This window comes from Hippoglossus hippoglossus, chromosome 11 (assembly GCF_009819705.1).
Source record: "Hippoglossus hippoglossus isolate fHipHip1 chromosome 11, fHipHip1.pri, whole genome shotgun sequence".
NCBI classification, from domain to species: Eukaryota; Metazoa; Chordata; class Actinopteri; order Pleuronectiformes; family Pleuronectidae; genus Hippoglossus; species Hippoglossus hippoglossus.
This window is the reverse complement of record NC_047161.1, coordinates 18,957,802-18,974,208: the sequence shown is the minus strand read 5'-3', so window position 1 is coordinate 18,974,208 and position 16,407 is coordinate 18,957,802. Positions and strand designations below refer to the sequence as shown.

Below are 16,407 nucleotides of genomic sequence, written 5' to 3'. Positions count from 1 at the left end.
AGACAGACTCTTTTTGAGGACCATCCAAAAACATCCTCACAATGATGGTATTGAACCAGAATTGGCCCTCATAAATATAGACAGACATTCACACACACACACACACACACACAGCAGACACAAGGATGAAGCATGCACTTCAGTAATATTCAAACAGACTTAAGGAGACTAACAGCAGCCAGATAACCAGCTATCATTTCATGCAAACGCGGCCATTTTAACAGTTTAAGGTTATTTTAAAGTTTCCTTATAGCAGGCAACCTCGCAACACTGGAGCAGAGCCGGAAGAAAAGCTGAATCTCTCAGAATCAGCTGACAAATAAGAGAGCGTCTTGGGATTATAAGTGATCACAACCGCTCGCTGATGGTGTTAGATAGCTTCACATTTACATTAAATGATCACATGATATTATTAACACATTAACACATCGACACCGCTCTTATCACAACAAACTCTTTCGACAACTTTGTCGTTGTCATATAAGTGGATGACAGCGCTTTTTCACTGGGACAGAGCTGTTTTCTGCGGACTTTCTACTAGGAGGGCCAGGTGGAGAATCAAAAGAAACTCCTGAGGCTCTCACTTGGACATTTGCCTTCACACATAGACCTCCTCCAGAGAAATGCAGTGAGTCTCAGTGCATGTCTGAAAGCAGCTATAGTGGAAAACGGCACACATCCGACCCTATTGTGAATGAACTTCTCCAGTCCCCACCACCAGCCAAAGTGCCTGAAGTGACCAATCGTAGAGAGTTCCCTATTAGTGGACTGATTGGTGAGAGTGGACAGAAAATGCCATCCACCAACCTAATGCAGTGGACGGAGGACACATTGAACGAGATGGCATTGAAGCATTCATAGAGGCCACCAGTCCAGGGCTGGAACTGTGTGATATGCTGGAAATAGAGACTGACCTGGCTCTCTCAAAGCTAAAGACTATTCCGAAGGAGGAAGATCCATCAGACCAGTATCAGAGGCTCCGGAGCATATCTCAGGAACCAGAAGAATTGAATAAGGGAGAAATGGGACTTTATTAAACCTTCTTTTCAAGACTTTATGAAAATACCTTTTTAGAAGAGTTATTTTTTCATAGGTATAATGAATACACAAGCACACACACACACATATATATATATATTCTTTAATTTGTATTGCCTTTTCCTGATACCGTGCTGCTGTAACACAGGAATATTCCAAGTTTGGGGTCAATCTGTATGTCTGTCTGTGTATCTATCTGTCTGTCTGTCTGTCTATCTATCTGTCTGTCTGTGTATCTATCTATCTGTCTATCTGTCTGTGTATCTATCTGTCTGTATGTCTGTCTGTGTATCTATCTATCTGTCTGTCTGTCTGTGTATCTATCTATCTATCTATCTACCTACCTACCTACCTACCTATCTGTCTGTCTATCTGTCTGTCTATCTATCTGTGTATCTATCTATCTAACTGTCTATCTGTATGTGTATCTATCTATCTATCTATCTATCTATCTATCTATCTATCTGTCTGTCTGTCTGTGTATCTATCTAACTGTCTGTCTGTCTGTGTATCTATCTAACTGTCTATCTATCCATCTATTTGACATGTTTTACATCCCTGATCAGACAGATGGGTACAAACCCGACAGAGACACAGCAGTACATAAGCTACACCTCAAACTACGCGTGTTGCATCAGAAGGTGTCTCCACGTGTTAAAACACACGCAGATCCCACTGAACTCGGTGATTCTCAGGGATTTTCGGGGAGAAATGTGCGAGTTTTATCAGCATCGTGTTCACAGGAGCGTGGAAATAAGTCGAGCGCTGTTCAGCAGGAAGTCAAGCTGCATGAGCGGAGTGCGCATGCGCCGCGTCTCTGCACTTTCTGGGGATGTGTTTGTCTGCATTAAACGGTAAGAACGCGCTAATTCTGCTTCACGGGCTTTTAAATACACGCGCAGGTTAAATGCGGCCGCTCCTACGACGCCGGCGGCTCGTTCGGCGGCGGGGCTCGGCCGCACGGCGGAGGGGCTCGGCGAGGCAGCCTCGTACAGAATGGAGGAGCAGCGCCGTCGCCGCGCCGTTGTTTGCCGTACGTGCCGCCGCACAGGGAGACGTCATTTTGAGGGGGAGCGGAGAGTTAAAATGCAGAGTTACGAAGGGACGTACGGTTCATAGGCAGGCGGCACGTAACCGCCACACGGAAAACGCAAAGCTTTCCCCGTCTCGGGCAGTTTGCTGTGGCAGCGAGCTGCACATTCCCGCGCATCGAGTTACGCCCTTGCGTCGGCCGTAATGGCCACCGCCGAGTGGGAGCTGTGTTCGATCCCAGCAGCTAGAAGCAGCCCGCTGCCCAGCGCCATTCACACACTTTATCCTGTACAAGTGCTCCTGTGTGCGGGGAGAAGCTAACCCCCTGGTTCTGCTAGCATCCTCCCCCTGCCACCTCGCACTGTGGTGTCAGCTTAAACCTCCATGTTCATGTTGTGTTTTTTTCTTCGTGAATAAATGGCAGTGTTAGACCAGAAAACACACAGCTAACCACACCGAACCTGGCTTGTTTCATTCTACCGCCTGTGATAAATGGGAACTCCACCGCTAATTGTGAATCATTTAAATTAAGCAAGTTCATATTTTCTCACATTGGCTCACAAACACACGGAAAGTCTGGGTGTATAAAAACATTTCTGAAGTAGAATGTATTTTTGTTGAATTACTGTTACTGTTGTATTGATGATTGTAAATTTGTAAAGTTTAACGTGTGTTGGTATATATATATACAGATTTGGTCTTTTTATTCTCTTTACCTCTTTGAATCTCTTTTCCTCAATTATTATACTTTAATCTCTTATTGTGCTTAAACATGTATTTAATCTGTGCCTTTGCATTTTAGATTGATTTCTTTTTTTTCTCCCCTCTTCGTTGTTTTTACATCACCTTGAATGTGAGAATGCAAATGGCAGATTCAGGGCCTGCAGACTTTCTCCAGAGTTTCTACTGCCAGCCCCTGAGTATAAACTCTGGAGAAGGTCCAAGTGAGCTCTTGTGAGAACGCAGCAGGAGAACATCCGGAGGATTCACAGTCAGGGAGTGGGTGTGTTGATGACGTGTGTAGTAATGCACAAGGGACACAAAAATGGAAAAAATAACAACAAGAATACAAATATTTCCGGATGAAAAAGCAGTGCCGTGCATGTAGAAGTCTCTGCAGTGGATTTAATACAGTACGTCCTGCCACTGCCCAGCATCACCCACTACCTGGACTCTCCTGATGGGAAGGTGTCTGAGCGGAGAATGTCCTTCTTCGTTCTTCATTATATGTGAAAAGGAAAGTCCGTACCCCATTGTACGGAAAACAGCTTCAGTGATGTGTCTCCTGTTTCCGGCTGTGGCTGAGGGGTAGAGTGGTTGTCCTCTAACCAGAAGGTCCTCGGCTCAATCCCAGTTTTTCCCATCTGCATGCCGAAGTGTCCTTGAACCCTGAATTGCCCCTCATTGGAAAAAGTGCTGACCATAGATGCACTGTATGAATGTGTGTGTGAATGGTCTTCAAGACTAGAAAAGCGCGATATAAATACAGACCATTTCCCAAACCACAGAGGATCTTAATTGAGCCTAATTAGTTTTATTGTTAACTTTAAAGCAACCTAAACTGTTTTTATACTTCTTATTCATGTGATAAAATATCATACTTCATTTTGTGTTTTTTTTCTTCTATTCCTCCTCCTTCAGATGAATAAACTCCTGGACAGCTGTTCTGTGAAAGCGGCCCCCCTCTCAAGTCTGTTGTGAGCATGATGGCGACCACCGAGGAGGTCGCAGTGTCCATGGGGGAGGTGGTAATGCTAAAAGCTGACGAGGAGGGTGACCCCGACGACCCTAATAAGACTCAGGTCATCCTCCAGCTCCAACCGATCCCCACTGGGTATGTACTGAAAGCAAGGGGTAAACTAATCAAACAACTAGAATGGTCCTCAGCAGAGCACACACCTCCAAGAAGGCCCAACAGTCTCCTTATGAAACCACATTTAAATTCATTAGATTCCGATTTTTATTTGGATCTGCTCCAAACTGAGTCAGTCCCCTAAACACCCCTGATTTATTTGAACAAGATCCTTGAATTACTCTGTTTAAATCAAGGAAAATGTTGAAAGATGCCCCATCTCACAATGATGAGATGAGCCACTAATAAGGTTTTAACAGTAGCTGATCATCTCAGGCAAAGAGCGCGACTATACCTAGATATAACGTAGATAAACAGCATTGTCTGTACTACCTGGACAATGTGTTTAAAATCTGAACTGTTGTCTTTTCAGAGATGAATCTGCGGAAACAGATGCAGCTGTCATGGCTGTTGAAGCACCTCCAGGTGAGAGATTATCAGAGCGTTGTTTGGACAAAGGGATTGATTTAGCGATTCGTTTGCTTTGCAGATTACAACACCTCCTCATGTTTGAACGTCTTGCATCTTTTCATTCTTCCAGAACAAACAGATGGAGATGACGTGGAAATCGGCTGTGCCATAACCTGCGGCGACTGTAAAGCCATGCTGCTCTTGAAGAAATTTGTGTGTCCAGGAATCAACGTGAAATGCGTGAAGGTTGGTTAATTCTTTATGGTTTTCACTCCAAAAAAAGGCACCGACAGCAGGGTTTTATTATTAGTATTTGGAGAGAGAACGTGAACTTTATTATTAAAACACTTACATGAAAGAACTGACTAACAAAGGTCGATTACAGCAAGGTGTCTGAATTTAGTCACTCAGCAGGAAACAAGCGTTCTCAGTGGTCATCACGACTAGAAAAGTGCTTCTAATTACAGACCATTTACAGACTATTTATACTGCTGACATGTGTCCCAGAATAACTGCACCCATTTTTCTCACATCACTGTAAACTTGAAAAGCTTCGGGTGTCCTTGTACTTATTGCAAATGTAAATGGCTTAATGGGTTGAGTGATTTATGTTCCATTTGCTGTTTAAGAAAAAAAAAAAATTATTCAAGGATTTTTTTAACAGACTATTTTAAGGCATATTAATGAGTGTCATTGAATAACTGGTCTATTTGAACCTGTGCTCAGTGCAACAAATGGTGGATCAAAAGAAATGCAGATATGTCTTGTGCTGCTCGTACCAACAGAAGAAGATGTAAGCTGGCATCACAACTGCATGCTTACAGTAATAATCTAACGAAAAGTATACAGAATATTAACACAATCTTAAAATACACATTTGCTTTTATTTATTTATATTTTGTGTTTTTTTCCATAGTGACAGTAGAAATACAGCTTTAGTCAGCATAATCAAACCTTACTACCACTAGCTACAAAATGTAAGATTTAAATTAATAAATCATTTTAAATAACTAATCCCTCCGGTCACTTTCTGTCCCCTCTCATGGTCCGGAACAATAATTAATTACATCATTAGAAATTATTGTTTTACACTCCTGTTAATTAAATTACACTCTATGTAGTATTCATTATTCTGAAACAGAATACTTTCAGAATACTTTTAACTTCACTGAAACAGTGAAGTTAAAACACCACGTTGCGTCATAATCTTTGGGAAGAACTTCCCTTCTGTCTGTAGGAGTGTGAGTGTCTGCTCGTCTCTGTCGCTTACAAAAACAATCACATTTATTTAGTTATTAATTGATGGTGTCGAATCCTGAATACGGATCATTCCAGCCACTTTAACCCTGATGTCCTAGCTGTGCACGCCACGTCTCATCTCTTGTGTAGAAGGTGGACTGTGCGCAAAATGTTGGACTTTTTTTCAAAGTCTCATAAACTCTAAACAAAGTAAACTTCAGTACTGTTCAGGTCCTAATAATTTGTGATATGTGTTGGTGTTTATGGTTAACGTGTGAGGAGGGAGGACATGCGGTAGGGTAATACGGCACAGTACAAGGATACTGGTTTCATAATGTGTGTATGTCCTGATCCTGAATTGTAAAAAACATTGTTTCTCTATCCAAACTGTGAACATTAATATGTAAAAAAACATTTAAAGCAGCAGTACATAGTATCTGTTTCACACACAGCATCAGATTCACTTTAATATCATCAGTCTCTAGTCAGTACCGTACTCCCACAGTTTACACCACCTAATATCACCTCAACATAGAATAACACTAACCACTCTCGGGGCATAATGGTATTGGAAAAAAACCTGCATGTGATTTTAAAATGACCACAGTAATGATATTCATGTTTTAAGTCCTGTATTTGAACTCAGCAATGTGACTTAACCAACACTCTCTCCACTAGTATGAAGACCAGCTGATCAGCCCCAAGCAGTTTGTGCACATCTCTGGAAAGGCCACTCTGAAAGACTGGAAAAGAGCCATCAGGATGGGTGGAGTCATGCTCAGGTCAGGAGACTTGCACCAAAGGCCACGTTTCAATACTCTTAGTGCTGGTTGTTTGGATCATACATTATAATTAGACAACAACACAGTCTGCACTCAGGCTTTTACTAATGTATTGCTGCTGACATAACAAGCACAGATGAGTTTGCAACGAGCTGAACACAGCATTTAGCAGCAAGAATTTGTTTTTCACAGGAGTGGGTGGTATCCAAATGAATGATAATGTTGATCCACGTGTAATGGACAGTGTACACATCTTTTGATTATGGATTTGGACATCGAAAGAGATGTAGAAATTAATCCTTTTTTCGAAGCATCGTGATGCGGACGTGGACGACTACATCGATGCAGAGACAGAACATAATCGATTCATGTTTTCTGCTACGTTCCTTTTTTAGCCATGTCCCACCGCTGCTTCAGGACACATTAACGGTCCGGTCGTCTTTTATCGTGTCAGAGTCTCCTGTCTGAGTGTGCTCCCTCCACTCTCCTGACCTGCGCTCATTTTACACTTTAACAAAAAACAGCGAAGCTAATCAGAAGTTATTAGGACCTGAACAGTACCGAAGTTTATTTTGTGTTTGTTGATTTGCTTTAGAGTTTGAGGCATGTATTTAAACATGTGCGCACGTAGTTCATCTGCTACTCACAATATGAGACACGCACAGCCAGGACATCAGGGTTAAAGACCAGAACAATCCCGATTCATGATCCGACACTATCGATTAATAACTAAATACATGTGCTTATCAGTTTTTGTGAGCGACAGAGACTGGCAGACACACACACGCACAGGCTGCAGACAGGAGGGAAGTACTTCCCGCAGATTATCACACAACACAGGTTTTTTTAACTTCATTGTTGCAGGAGAAGCGACGCTCCATTTATCCAGGAACATAACTATTTATTCAGCAGGTCTTTATCAAGATCAGCTCTAAGTGTGAGTGATTAGAAAAGAGCAGAGGAGCAGAATCCCTTGTTGACCAGCACAGTAATGCGCCTGGATGCTGCCAGGCGGGGCCACCTTGATACAGTAAAGGCTAAAGATGCAGCACACAAGTCTAAACTTAATGAAGGTCAAAGCAGCAGAGCACTGACCACTGTTATAGACTGACAGTTGTAGTCTGATTTTTGAATTAAAATGCTTACTTTGTAAACTACAGCACACTTGTAATCTCTAGTAGTCACACAGTGATACAAAAATAATTCTTTGATGCATGGAGATGCATCGATAATCATTTTATAATTGAAACGTAGCCCTGAATCGGAATCGAATCGTGAGGTGCCTACAGATTCCCACCCCTAGACATCGATTACCATGGCAACAATTAAGCTTTTACGTATCCAGATCAGTCCGAGATAATATTTACACTTTTACAAATACATGCAACTGGCTGAAAAGCTGTGAACTGCATTTTGGATTAACAACAACTGATGTTTGTTGGCTCATTTATGTTTAGTGATCTTTAAATGTTAATGCATCTTTTCAAACCGACAGCACATGTAGAGGAGTTGAACCACAGTTAAATATGGGCTGTTAATTGTTATTCATTTGTCTATATGCATAATGGTAGTGCCATTACTCCAGCAGCTGTGGGACCAATAGCCACATCAGCTGAATGGGTTTTGATTGAGATCTTTTGGTTACATTTCGATCAAAACACAGTACACTGTGTGATCGGCCATGTTAATACACAATGAATAGAAGCAAAGTGACAGGGATGTATGTGAACACACCATCTATTTAAACTGATTAAACACATTTGTAGCTGTAGGCTTGTTTCCTGGAATGTTGTATTTTCTGTTTTGCTGGTGCGTTTTGTGATATATTCACCTCATGGCCGATGTTCCAAACACCATCCATTTGACACCAGAAAATGGCTCCTATCTGGGAAGTTTGAACTGTATATGTTTATCTTCATCTCACTGCGTAAATTGTTAGTTTGGAAAAGTCCTGCAGGAATCAGTTCACCTCACGCAGTATACTGGCAGCACAGAATAGAAAAGGCCTGTGTATTAAAACAATGAGAAGCCTCTGCTTGTAACAAATAATAAAATGAACATGTGTCTTTTTTTAAGTTTGTTTTGGTGTAAACCAAAAGCAATATTATTTTGAAATATATGCACATGTTGTGAATATAGAACCAGTGAGTGTTGCCTCAAATCAAACAAATCCTTTCTCTGTTGTATTACGGTCTGATAACATTTTTAGTTTCTGCTCTCCAGAAAAATGATGGATTCAGGTCAGCTGGACTTCTACCAGCACAGCACGCTGTGCACCAACACGTGCCGCAGCACCAAGTTTGACCTTCTCATCAACAACACACGGTTTCCTCCGGATGGCACTGGACTTGGCATGCCCACATCCTCTCAAGGTGAGAATATACCACGATTTAACACAATCTATCAACCAGCAGGATATCTGTTATTCAGATTTTACTCCCTCAACCATTTTAAAGTTTTATGTATTATGCACTTCAACAACGGCAGCAGCCAGTGGCTGGAGGCATTGTGTTTTTCCGGTTTTAAGTTTATCTTCACCCACTCTTAATCATATTGTATAAATTTTACAGTTTACTGTGAGTGTATAGTAACAGATACGCTGTACAGGCTGTGATTGCACAGAGGCTAAGCTGTGCTCTATATTTTTATGATTCTTATTGAATTTCAACTTATTGTTTTTCAAAGTAATGGCACCGAGAATTGACGAGAAGTGACCCTCCCAGTTGTAAATGCAAATTACTTCCTGTGCACCATTGAGTCTTTGAGGCAGGTGTGCCCACTGTCCTCAGACCTTCATCATTAATAGTTCATACAGACAAACCACAGACATATCCCACTGGTCACACTGGCACACACTTGGACAGTCAATTCTTATGTTTATTCGTGTCACATCATATGTGCTCTTCTATATAAATTGCAGCTCAGGTGGTTCTGGGTAATGGCGGGACAGTGGGTGAGGACAGACCTGAAGCTCTATGTGGGAAGTTGGACTGGAGCTCACTGGAGTCTGTGGACAAGAAGGAATCCAACGAGATCTCGGGTCAGAAGAGTTCACACACCCCAACACATCTCAGTTTCATTATAACAATAACCTGAAGTGGAATTCAAATCAAAATAAACACAAAGCAACTGTCTACCCACAGAGGACACGCTGAACTTCTGGAAGGGTATTGCTGACGTGGGTTTGCTGGGTGAAGTGGTGACCAACATCAGCACTGAGCTGCTGGAGATGCTGAACGGCGTGCAGCAGCTCAGGGATCTGGTTGCCTTACAGGACACAGGTAAAAAACCATGCTCATGTACGCTGACTGCTGAGAACTGCATTATAATAACAGAACATGTGCAGGACTCCGGGCTCGTGCACAAACAAATGGAAAGAAAGAACAAATTCAGCTGCTGCTGGAAGTTGAAGGATGAAAAACCAACATTAGAAACTTATAGGTGGCTACTGCTGGTTTCTATAAGAGTAACCACTGAATATTAATAATTGATTGTATACTACGGCTGAATTTGTTCCTCCTTTCTGACTGACCAAGTGACCCTTTGATTGATTGCCGCACTGATCCCAGATTCCTGTCTGGTAGAGGTGGCGGTGCTCAGTAACCTGGCCCAAGTGTTCGGCCTGCTCGACTCAGTTAAGAAGATCCTGGAGAGGAGGAGGCAGCAGACGGATCCCATCCAGGACCAGGTCCTCAGCACACTTAGCAGTGAGTACACGACAACAACAAGGATCTACTTTCTCTGAGTGTGTCTGCTCATGCCATTCTTTACTGGCCACTGTTTTTTCCTAGGTTGAACGTTTTATGTATGTTCAGCACAATTGTTGTCAGACTGTTCATCTGAAAAACATAACCAGGAGATTTATAGGTGACTCAAAAGCCTCAACAGCCATTATGAGCCTTTCAGAGACGTATCAGTATCAGCATCAGCCCGCAAATATCCACAGTGGTTATGCTCTAATAATAACTACAGCAAAATGCAGCCTGGGGTAAATTTCAGATCAAATCTTGACAGGTACTACTATAAATGCATCCCTTTTGACATTAGTGTTTTCCTGTTCTTCCCTGATCCACTATGTTGATGTTAAACTACATTCATTCATTCAAAGTTACACAAAAACACTCCTGAAACAACAAACAACCTGGTCGTCATTTACCACAAGTAGGTAATGGAAAAATAATGAAATGTGTTATGTTCTCTTTAGAACGCACAAAAAATGAGCGTAATGAATCCTCGACTCACCTGTAGCATGATGTGACCTGTGCCTGGAAACACTTTGGTTACATTTCGATCAAAACACAGTACCCTGTGTGATCGGCCATGTTAATACACAATAAATAGAAGCAAAGTGACAGGGCAAGGCGCAGATGTATGTGAACACACCATCTATTTAAACTAATTAAACACTTATTAAGCACAAAAAAACTGCGGTTTGAAAAGTTCTACTGACATTTTCCAAATAAAGCAGACATTTGTAGCTGTAGGCTTGTCTTTTCTGTTTTGCTGGTGCGTTTTGTGATATATTCACCTCATGGCCGATGTTCCAAACACCATCCATTTGACACCAGAAAATGGCTCCTATCTGGGATGCTTGAACTGTATGTGTTATATCTTCATCTCACTGCGTAAATTGTTAGTGTGGAAAAGTCCTGCAGCCTTGTCCAATTGTGAAGGGAAACTGCATTCACCATGTTTTTATCCGTGGTAAGCTTTGAACTGAAGCAGGTCAAAGGGATCCTTCTTTAGAGCGGTGTGATCCTCAGAGAAACCTCAGTCTGTTGGCTCAGGCTCAGTGTTCCACACAGGAGCAGCTACCACTGCATGAAGAGCAGGTATAGGAGTGCAATGACTAGCATTTTGTAGCAGAGCAGCAGCTAATCTGATGTTTTGCAGTGATGAGCAGAGCCTGTATTTAAAGATTACACATTAAAATCTGGTAAGTACCAACTTTAGAGTCAAGGTGTTCATGGCTTTTTTTTACTTAATCCAACAACAGCAAGAGAAACTGAAGAGCAACTGTCAAGTGATCACATGTGAGACCAGAGAAGGAATAGCCAATCAGATGACCTCTGCTAGATTTTACAATCAGTTTATTCAGTCGTATGTTATTCTGCAAAAAACAGCTAGTTCATTTTATATCGGAAGGGAAACAACAATGTTATGCATTCATGATGTATAAATATATATTATATAACATATCCATGGGGATGGAATAACAGGAAATTGGCTGAAATGGAAACAAAATTCTGTCGCGGGACGTTCTGCAGGAGAATTCTGTTCCACACCGACACGTTTATGAAGAGGTTTAGACAGTGATGCTAAATAAAGTCAATACCAGATCACTCTGATGATTATGAGATCATCATCTGCACAATTCCCGTAGGTATTGGTATCTTGTAGTATTTTAAGCGTAATTATTATTGCAAAATGAGAAAACGCACAATAAACAAGGTTAAAGAGTATAACATATTTATCATTACCGTCAATTCTTCTCACCACAATAATAATTTAGTGAAAATCGGATAGAGAGTCCCAGTGTGCATACTGCTTATAAATGGGAGAATTAAATATAAATGTACTTTTGAGTCTTTTTGTCTTAAATTTGAAATGGCTAGTTTTAAGCCTGCTGTATTTGATGTAGTATTCATATTATATCAAATCTGTGGAAAACGTTGCAGTGAAATATTTACAAATGCAAACATCATCCGGTGCCATCTGCCTGTGGATTAGGAGATGTTTTGAGAGAAAGACTAGTCCCAATATCCTAATTCCTGCTGAATATTCGTATCAAACGTGATGATGATGCATCATTGTGTTCGGCTGTGACCTCAAATGTCTCGTAAAACGACGGAAAAAAACACAGTGAAGATGCAAAACTCAAGGTCTGCTGTGGCAAACTGGATTATTTAAATGAGGAAACCGGCCCAAATGTTATGGATGGCGTCCTGCTGCAGTCGGGGGTTACTGACATATTTACTGAGTCAGTGTTGTCGCCTTGAGATGTTGAACTTGACATTTGTGGGTTAAAGCAGGCCAACCATCCCTGCTGAATATTGATCTCACATATATCAACATCAGGACACAAAATCTAATCATTAAGAAGAATGTTGTCATGAAAATGAATGTGAAATATTTGTTTATTAGTTGTTGTTACTCAGCCTTCATTTTCAGTGCTGTGTTGTTTGCCCTGTGTAGACCTGGAGGTGCAACTGGAGGAACAGAGGAAGCAGCAGCAGGTCCGAGCTCTTCTCTCCTGCCCGCAGCCTGCCAAGAACAAAACTCCCACCAAGCGCCAGACCAAACGGCCTCGTCTGCAGAGGCCCGCCTCCACAACCACCCTCCTGGCGTCCCCCATTAACCAGCAGGCCACCCTGCAGCCCCAACAGTTCACCGTTCTCTCACCCCTCTCTCTGTCCTCTATGGGTCAGCCCTTCACCATGGCAGGCCTACCCATCGCCACCCTAGCCCAGTCCTCTAAAACAGTTACGCTGCTTCCTGCTGGCTCGCAGTTCTTCACCCGCTACATGGTTACCGGAGACGGAAAGGGAGACACCATCACCCTGCATCCATCCTCCGGCCTCACGCTGGTGGGTACCACCTCTATGCAGGACTCCTGCCAGCTGGGCACGATGATGAGCCCAGTAGAGCTGGTGCACCTGACCCAGCAGAGTGGCAGCACAGAGGTGGTGCCCATAGAAGGCCAGATGATTGACGGAACCATGCTGGTGCAGCAGGAGATGATGCAGGGGGAGGTGGACACAGGCCAGGAGCACACGGTCATCGAGATCAACCCAGCTCCAGTGGAGCAAGCGGTGGGTGTGATGGAGCTACAGCTGACTGGGGAGCAGGGCAGGGACGAGGCGTCCATGGTCGTCCCAAGTGGGATGGAGGTGACAGTGGCTGGGGAGGGGGTGGGGACGCAGTGCCAAATACAGCAGGGGCAGACTGAGGGGATTCAAGGGCTGCAGCTGGATGCCAGCGGACAGTTGTCAAATGTACAGATAGTTGTGATTGGAGGAAACACTCAGGTAGAAAACCAGGTGAAATGAGACACACCTCCTCTTTTATCCAGCAAAGCAGGTATGAACTGAGCAATCATCCCAGACTTGAAACTGTAAATACACCAAATTTCCAAATCCACTGATTGACTTGGCCTAAGACCAAGCACAAGTCATTTTCCCTTTTTGGTGCAAGAGTGTGTGTCTGCGTGCGTGCATGTGTGTGTACATGCTCTTCTCAACATGTTGATTTTTATTGAAACAAAGAGGCGTCACAACAAAGAACCATGATGTATTCTCCTGATTGTTTTGTATTAAACGGATAGTTGCAGTTTATCATAGCTTGGCTCATGTTTTTCTAGATCAGGCCATAATATCCGTGGGCAATATTAGCTCTGAGATGTGGCTACGTAGACACCACATAGCAAACGTCAGAACAGTCTGGTGAGTTGGAGAGAGATTGCAAAAAAACCTCCAGGCTAACTAAACTTATTTGAAGGAAAAAAAGTCTGCAAACAGGGAAATGAAAATCTGCTGCAAACAGACCGACTTTGTGTTTCAACCCCAGCCTGCTATAAATACTGCTGTAGAATTCACACAGATCTAAACATGCGCTCACTTTTGCTTTTACCTTCAAATAAAGTGGTTCAGCTGAAATAAATCTGGTCACTGCTATAAAGTCAAAGTCTTAAGTCCCAAAAATGGATGGTTCTGATATTATTTGCATTTTGGACCCCTGGTTTAAATAACAGGCAAACTATTTCTGTGTTTACAGCCTGTGTGATCATCTCACCACTCGTATGTAAACAAAACATATGCTGAGTAAGCAGATCGCAGTGATTACGCTGGTTGGTGCAGTGATATCATTACTAATAAAAAACAAAGTGAGACGTAACGTTAACAAGCAACAACATTATGAACAGGGAATTCGGGGTCAATGTAAAGTACATGGTGCTGTTGATTTGATCCGTTCATGTTATACTGACTCTGCAGCAGCCTCACATCCCTCTTCTGTTATCAGGCTCATTACCATTTACAGTGTTGCTGTCACTTGAGGCGCGGATCAATTGCACTTGTCTGTTGTGTCGCAGTGTCGCGTCCAAGCTGTATTGTTTTTGCACTGCATGACGCCCCCTTCAGGACTACAGGAAGATGCCAGCTCTCTAAACAGTTCTTCAGAACTTGGCCATATTGTTGGGTATGATACACATTTCCCTGTGCCCAGTTAAAAACGCCACCGACTGAACTCGTCTCATTGGGATTGTATTGTTTCTGCCCTGTCAGTGGTTTCTCGCCGCCTGGGCTCACTCACAAAACACATCTTTTTTTCTTTTTTATTGTGAACATCTATTCCCTTTTTTCAGTATCATAGGTAGTGTGAGCTACTGGACTGAGTGTTTAAGTCAATGTATAAAATAACTTATATATACTTAATGTCAAATGTGGTATGCCTGTATTTTACACTTGTAAAGTAGTTTTATTTATTAGTTTTCCATCTGGACTGGATGAAATTATCCTCTTGTGCTTACACCGACAAAGACCTGTTCAAGACTTGTGCTTTAACAATAATTTAATTTAACAAATGAGGGTATTTGCATAAAGACTTTGTAATGTGTTTTAATATCAAATTAAAACTGGGAGAGAAAAAAAAAGTGAACCATTGTGTCCGTGTTTCACCACCAGAGTGCGCTGTCTGCTCGCCTCTCTACGGCCTGGAGCTGGAGATGGAGGAAACACTGTGGGTCTGATGCTGTAATCTCTGACTTCATGTGTCGGCCTGACTGAGGCATGGGGTGCTGTTCATGATGGGCAGGCCTCTCCGGAGCCTGAGCCGTGCTGACAGGGCACCGGGACTCGCTGGTTATTACATTCCTATCTTCTTGTAGCCCCTAACACCGGCAGACACGCTGTATTAGGTGGATTTGGGTTATACAAGCACAAACAAAATAGGCACACACACAATTCACCAGGCTGAAATGGACCCCGCGATGAACGGGGGTTTGTGTGTGCCGAGCACAAAAGGGAAACATCCTGACATCAGCAGCTGAATGTGGAGCTGCTGGGGGCCAGCTGAGGGCTAGAGGTTGAGAAAATGAACAGCAGGCGTCATCGTGTGGTTGCAGGAGACAAAGCTGTCTGAGTACAGAGGTGTTCTGTGGACTGGAGATTGGGTTTCCTTGTGTGCAAAGAAAAGGCTGGAAAAGTCTCTGAAAAAGACGCCAGAGCGACTGAGAAGCCGTGAAAAGAGAGGACGACACAACTGGAATTGTGTCAGTATCGCCTATCGTAGATTTAGCTGAGAATAGATGCACAAGCGTGACATCTTGGAAATTGGTGTATGACTCTATCTATAGCATCAGAGGAGGAGAAAAGGCCCATAAACAAACTCTTGTCATCATCTTCCAGGAGATTAAATGTGCTTGACCTAAAAATGAAGTGACAGTGACAAACCATGTGTTGAGTAAAGGGAAGGTTTTAAATCATGTTCTTGTTAAAATGCTCAGGTTTATTTATACAAGCCTGTACATTTATCTGATAAATGCTGACTGTAATAATTAATTATGAAGCCTCCAAGGATTCCCTACAGAATACAGCAGCTTGTGCATTGTTTTTGAAACAATGCACAAGATCTTCTTGCTAATGGACACAAGTCCCGAAAATAACCAGGACTTGACCCAGATCTGTATTTATGTAACAATGGAAGCCTCTGAAACTGCATTTAAACTTCCACAGTCAACAAAGAAAAAAACGACCTCAAGTGGTTATGGCAATGACGGGGAATTGGGAAGAATTGCTGTAAAATGTGATCTAAAGCTGTTTTCAGAGACCTCTGGAGAATTGGGTCCGGACTTTCTCCGCTGAATTTTGCAACAATATAAAAATGTAACACCTAAGATATCGTTGCAACAAACACTTTCCTGTTATCACACCTGGTAGTTTGAAGCAACACTAGAATTCAAATTGTAAAGTCATGCCAGGAGCAGCGTTGCTGAGCTGAATACGAACACCTGCATGCTAACATGCTCAGACACAACAACCAGAGACTTTAGTAAAG

General features: G+C 42.5%; 1 protein-coding gene across 4 annotated transcripts; it reads left to right on the top strand.

Annotated features, from left to right (window-relative positions):
- The first annotated feature begins 1,546 nt into the window (after positions 1–1,546).
- Positions 1,547–14,994, top strand: gmeb1 (glucocorticoid modulatory element binding protein 1). 4 transcript variants are annotated; one of them, XM_034599706.1, is made up of 10 exons: positions 1,547–1,892; positions 3,712–3,904; positions 4,296–4,348; positions 4,464–4,579; positions 6,251–6,354; positions 8,578–8,726; positions 9,275–9,394; positions 9,498–9,635; positions 9,939–10,061; positions 12,550–14,994. In XM_034599706.1, exons 2-10 carry the CDS (start codon positions 3,774–3,776, stop codon positions 13,401–13,403), a joined length of 1,788 nt encoding a protein of 595 aa, XP_034455597.1. In that variant the 5' UTR covers positions 1,547–1,892; positions 3,712–3,773; the 3' UTR covers positions 13,404–14,994. The 4 variants fall into 4 exon arrangements, with proteins under 4 accessions (XP_034455597.1, XP_034455595.1, XP_034455593.1 ...); XM_034599704.1 differs by having other exon boundaries at positions 1,550–1,892; positions 9,924–10,061; XM_034599702.1 differs by lacking the exon at positions 1,547–1,892 and adding an exon at positions 1,902–2,071 and having other exon boundaries at positions 9,924–10,061.
- The last annotated feature ends 1,413 nt before the right edge of the window (positions 14,995–16,407 follow it).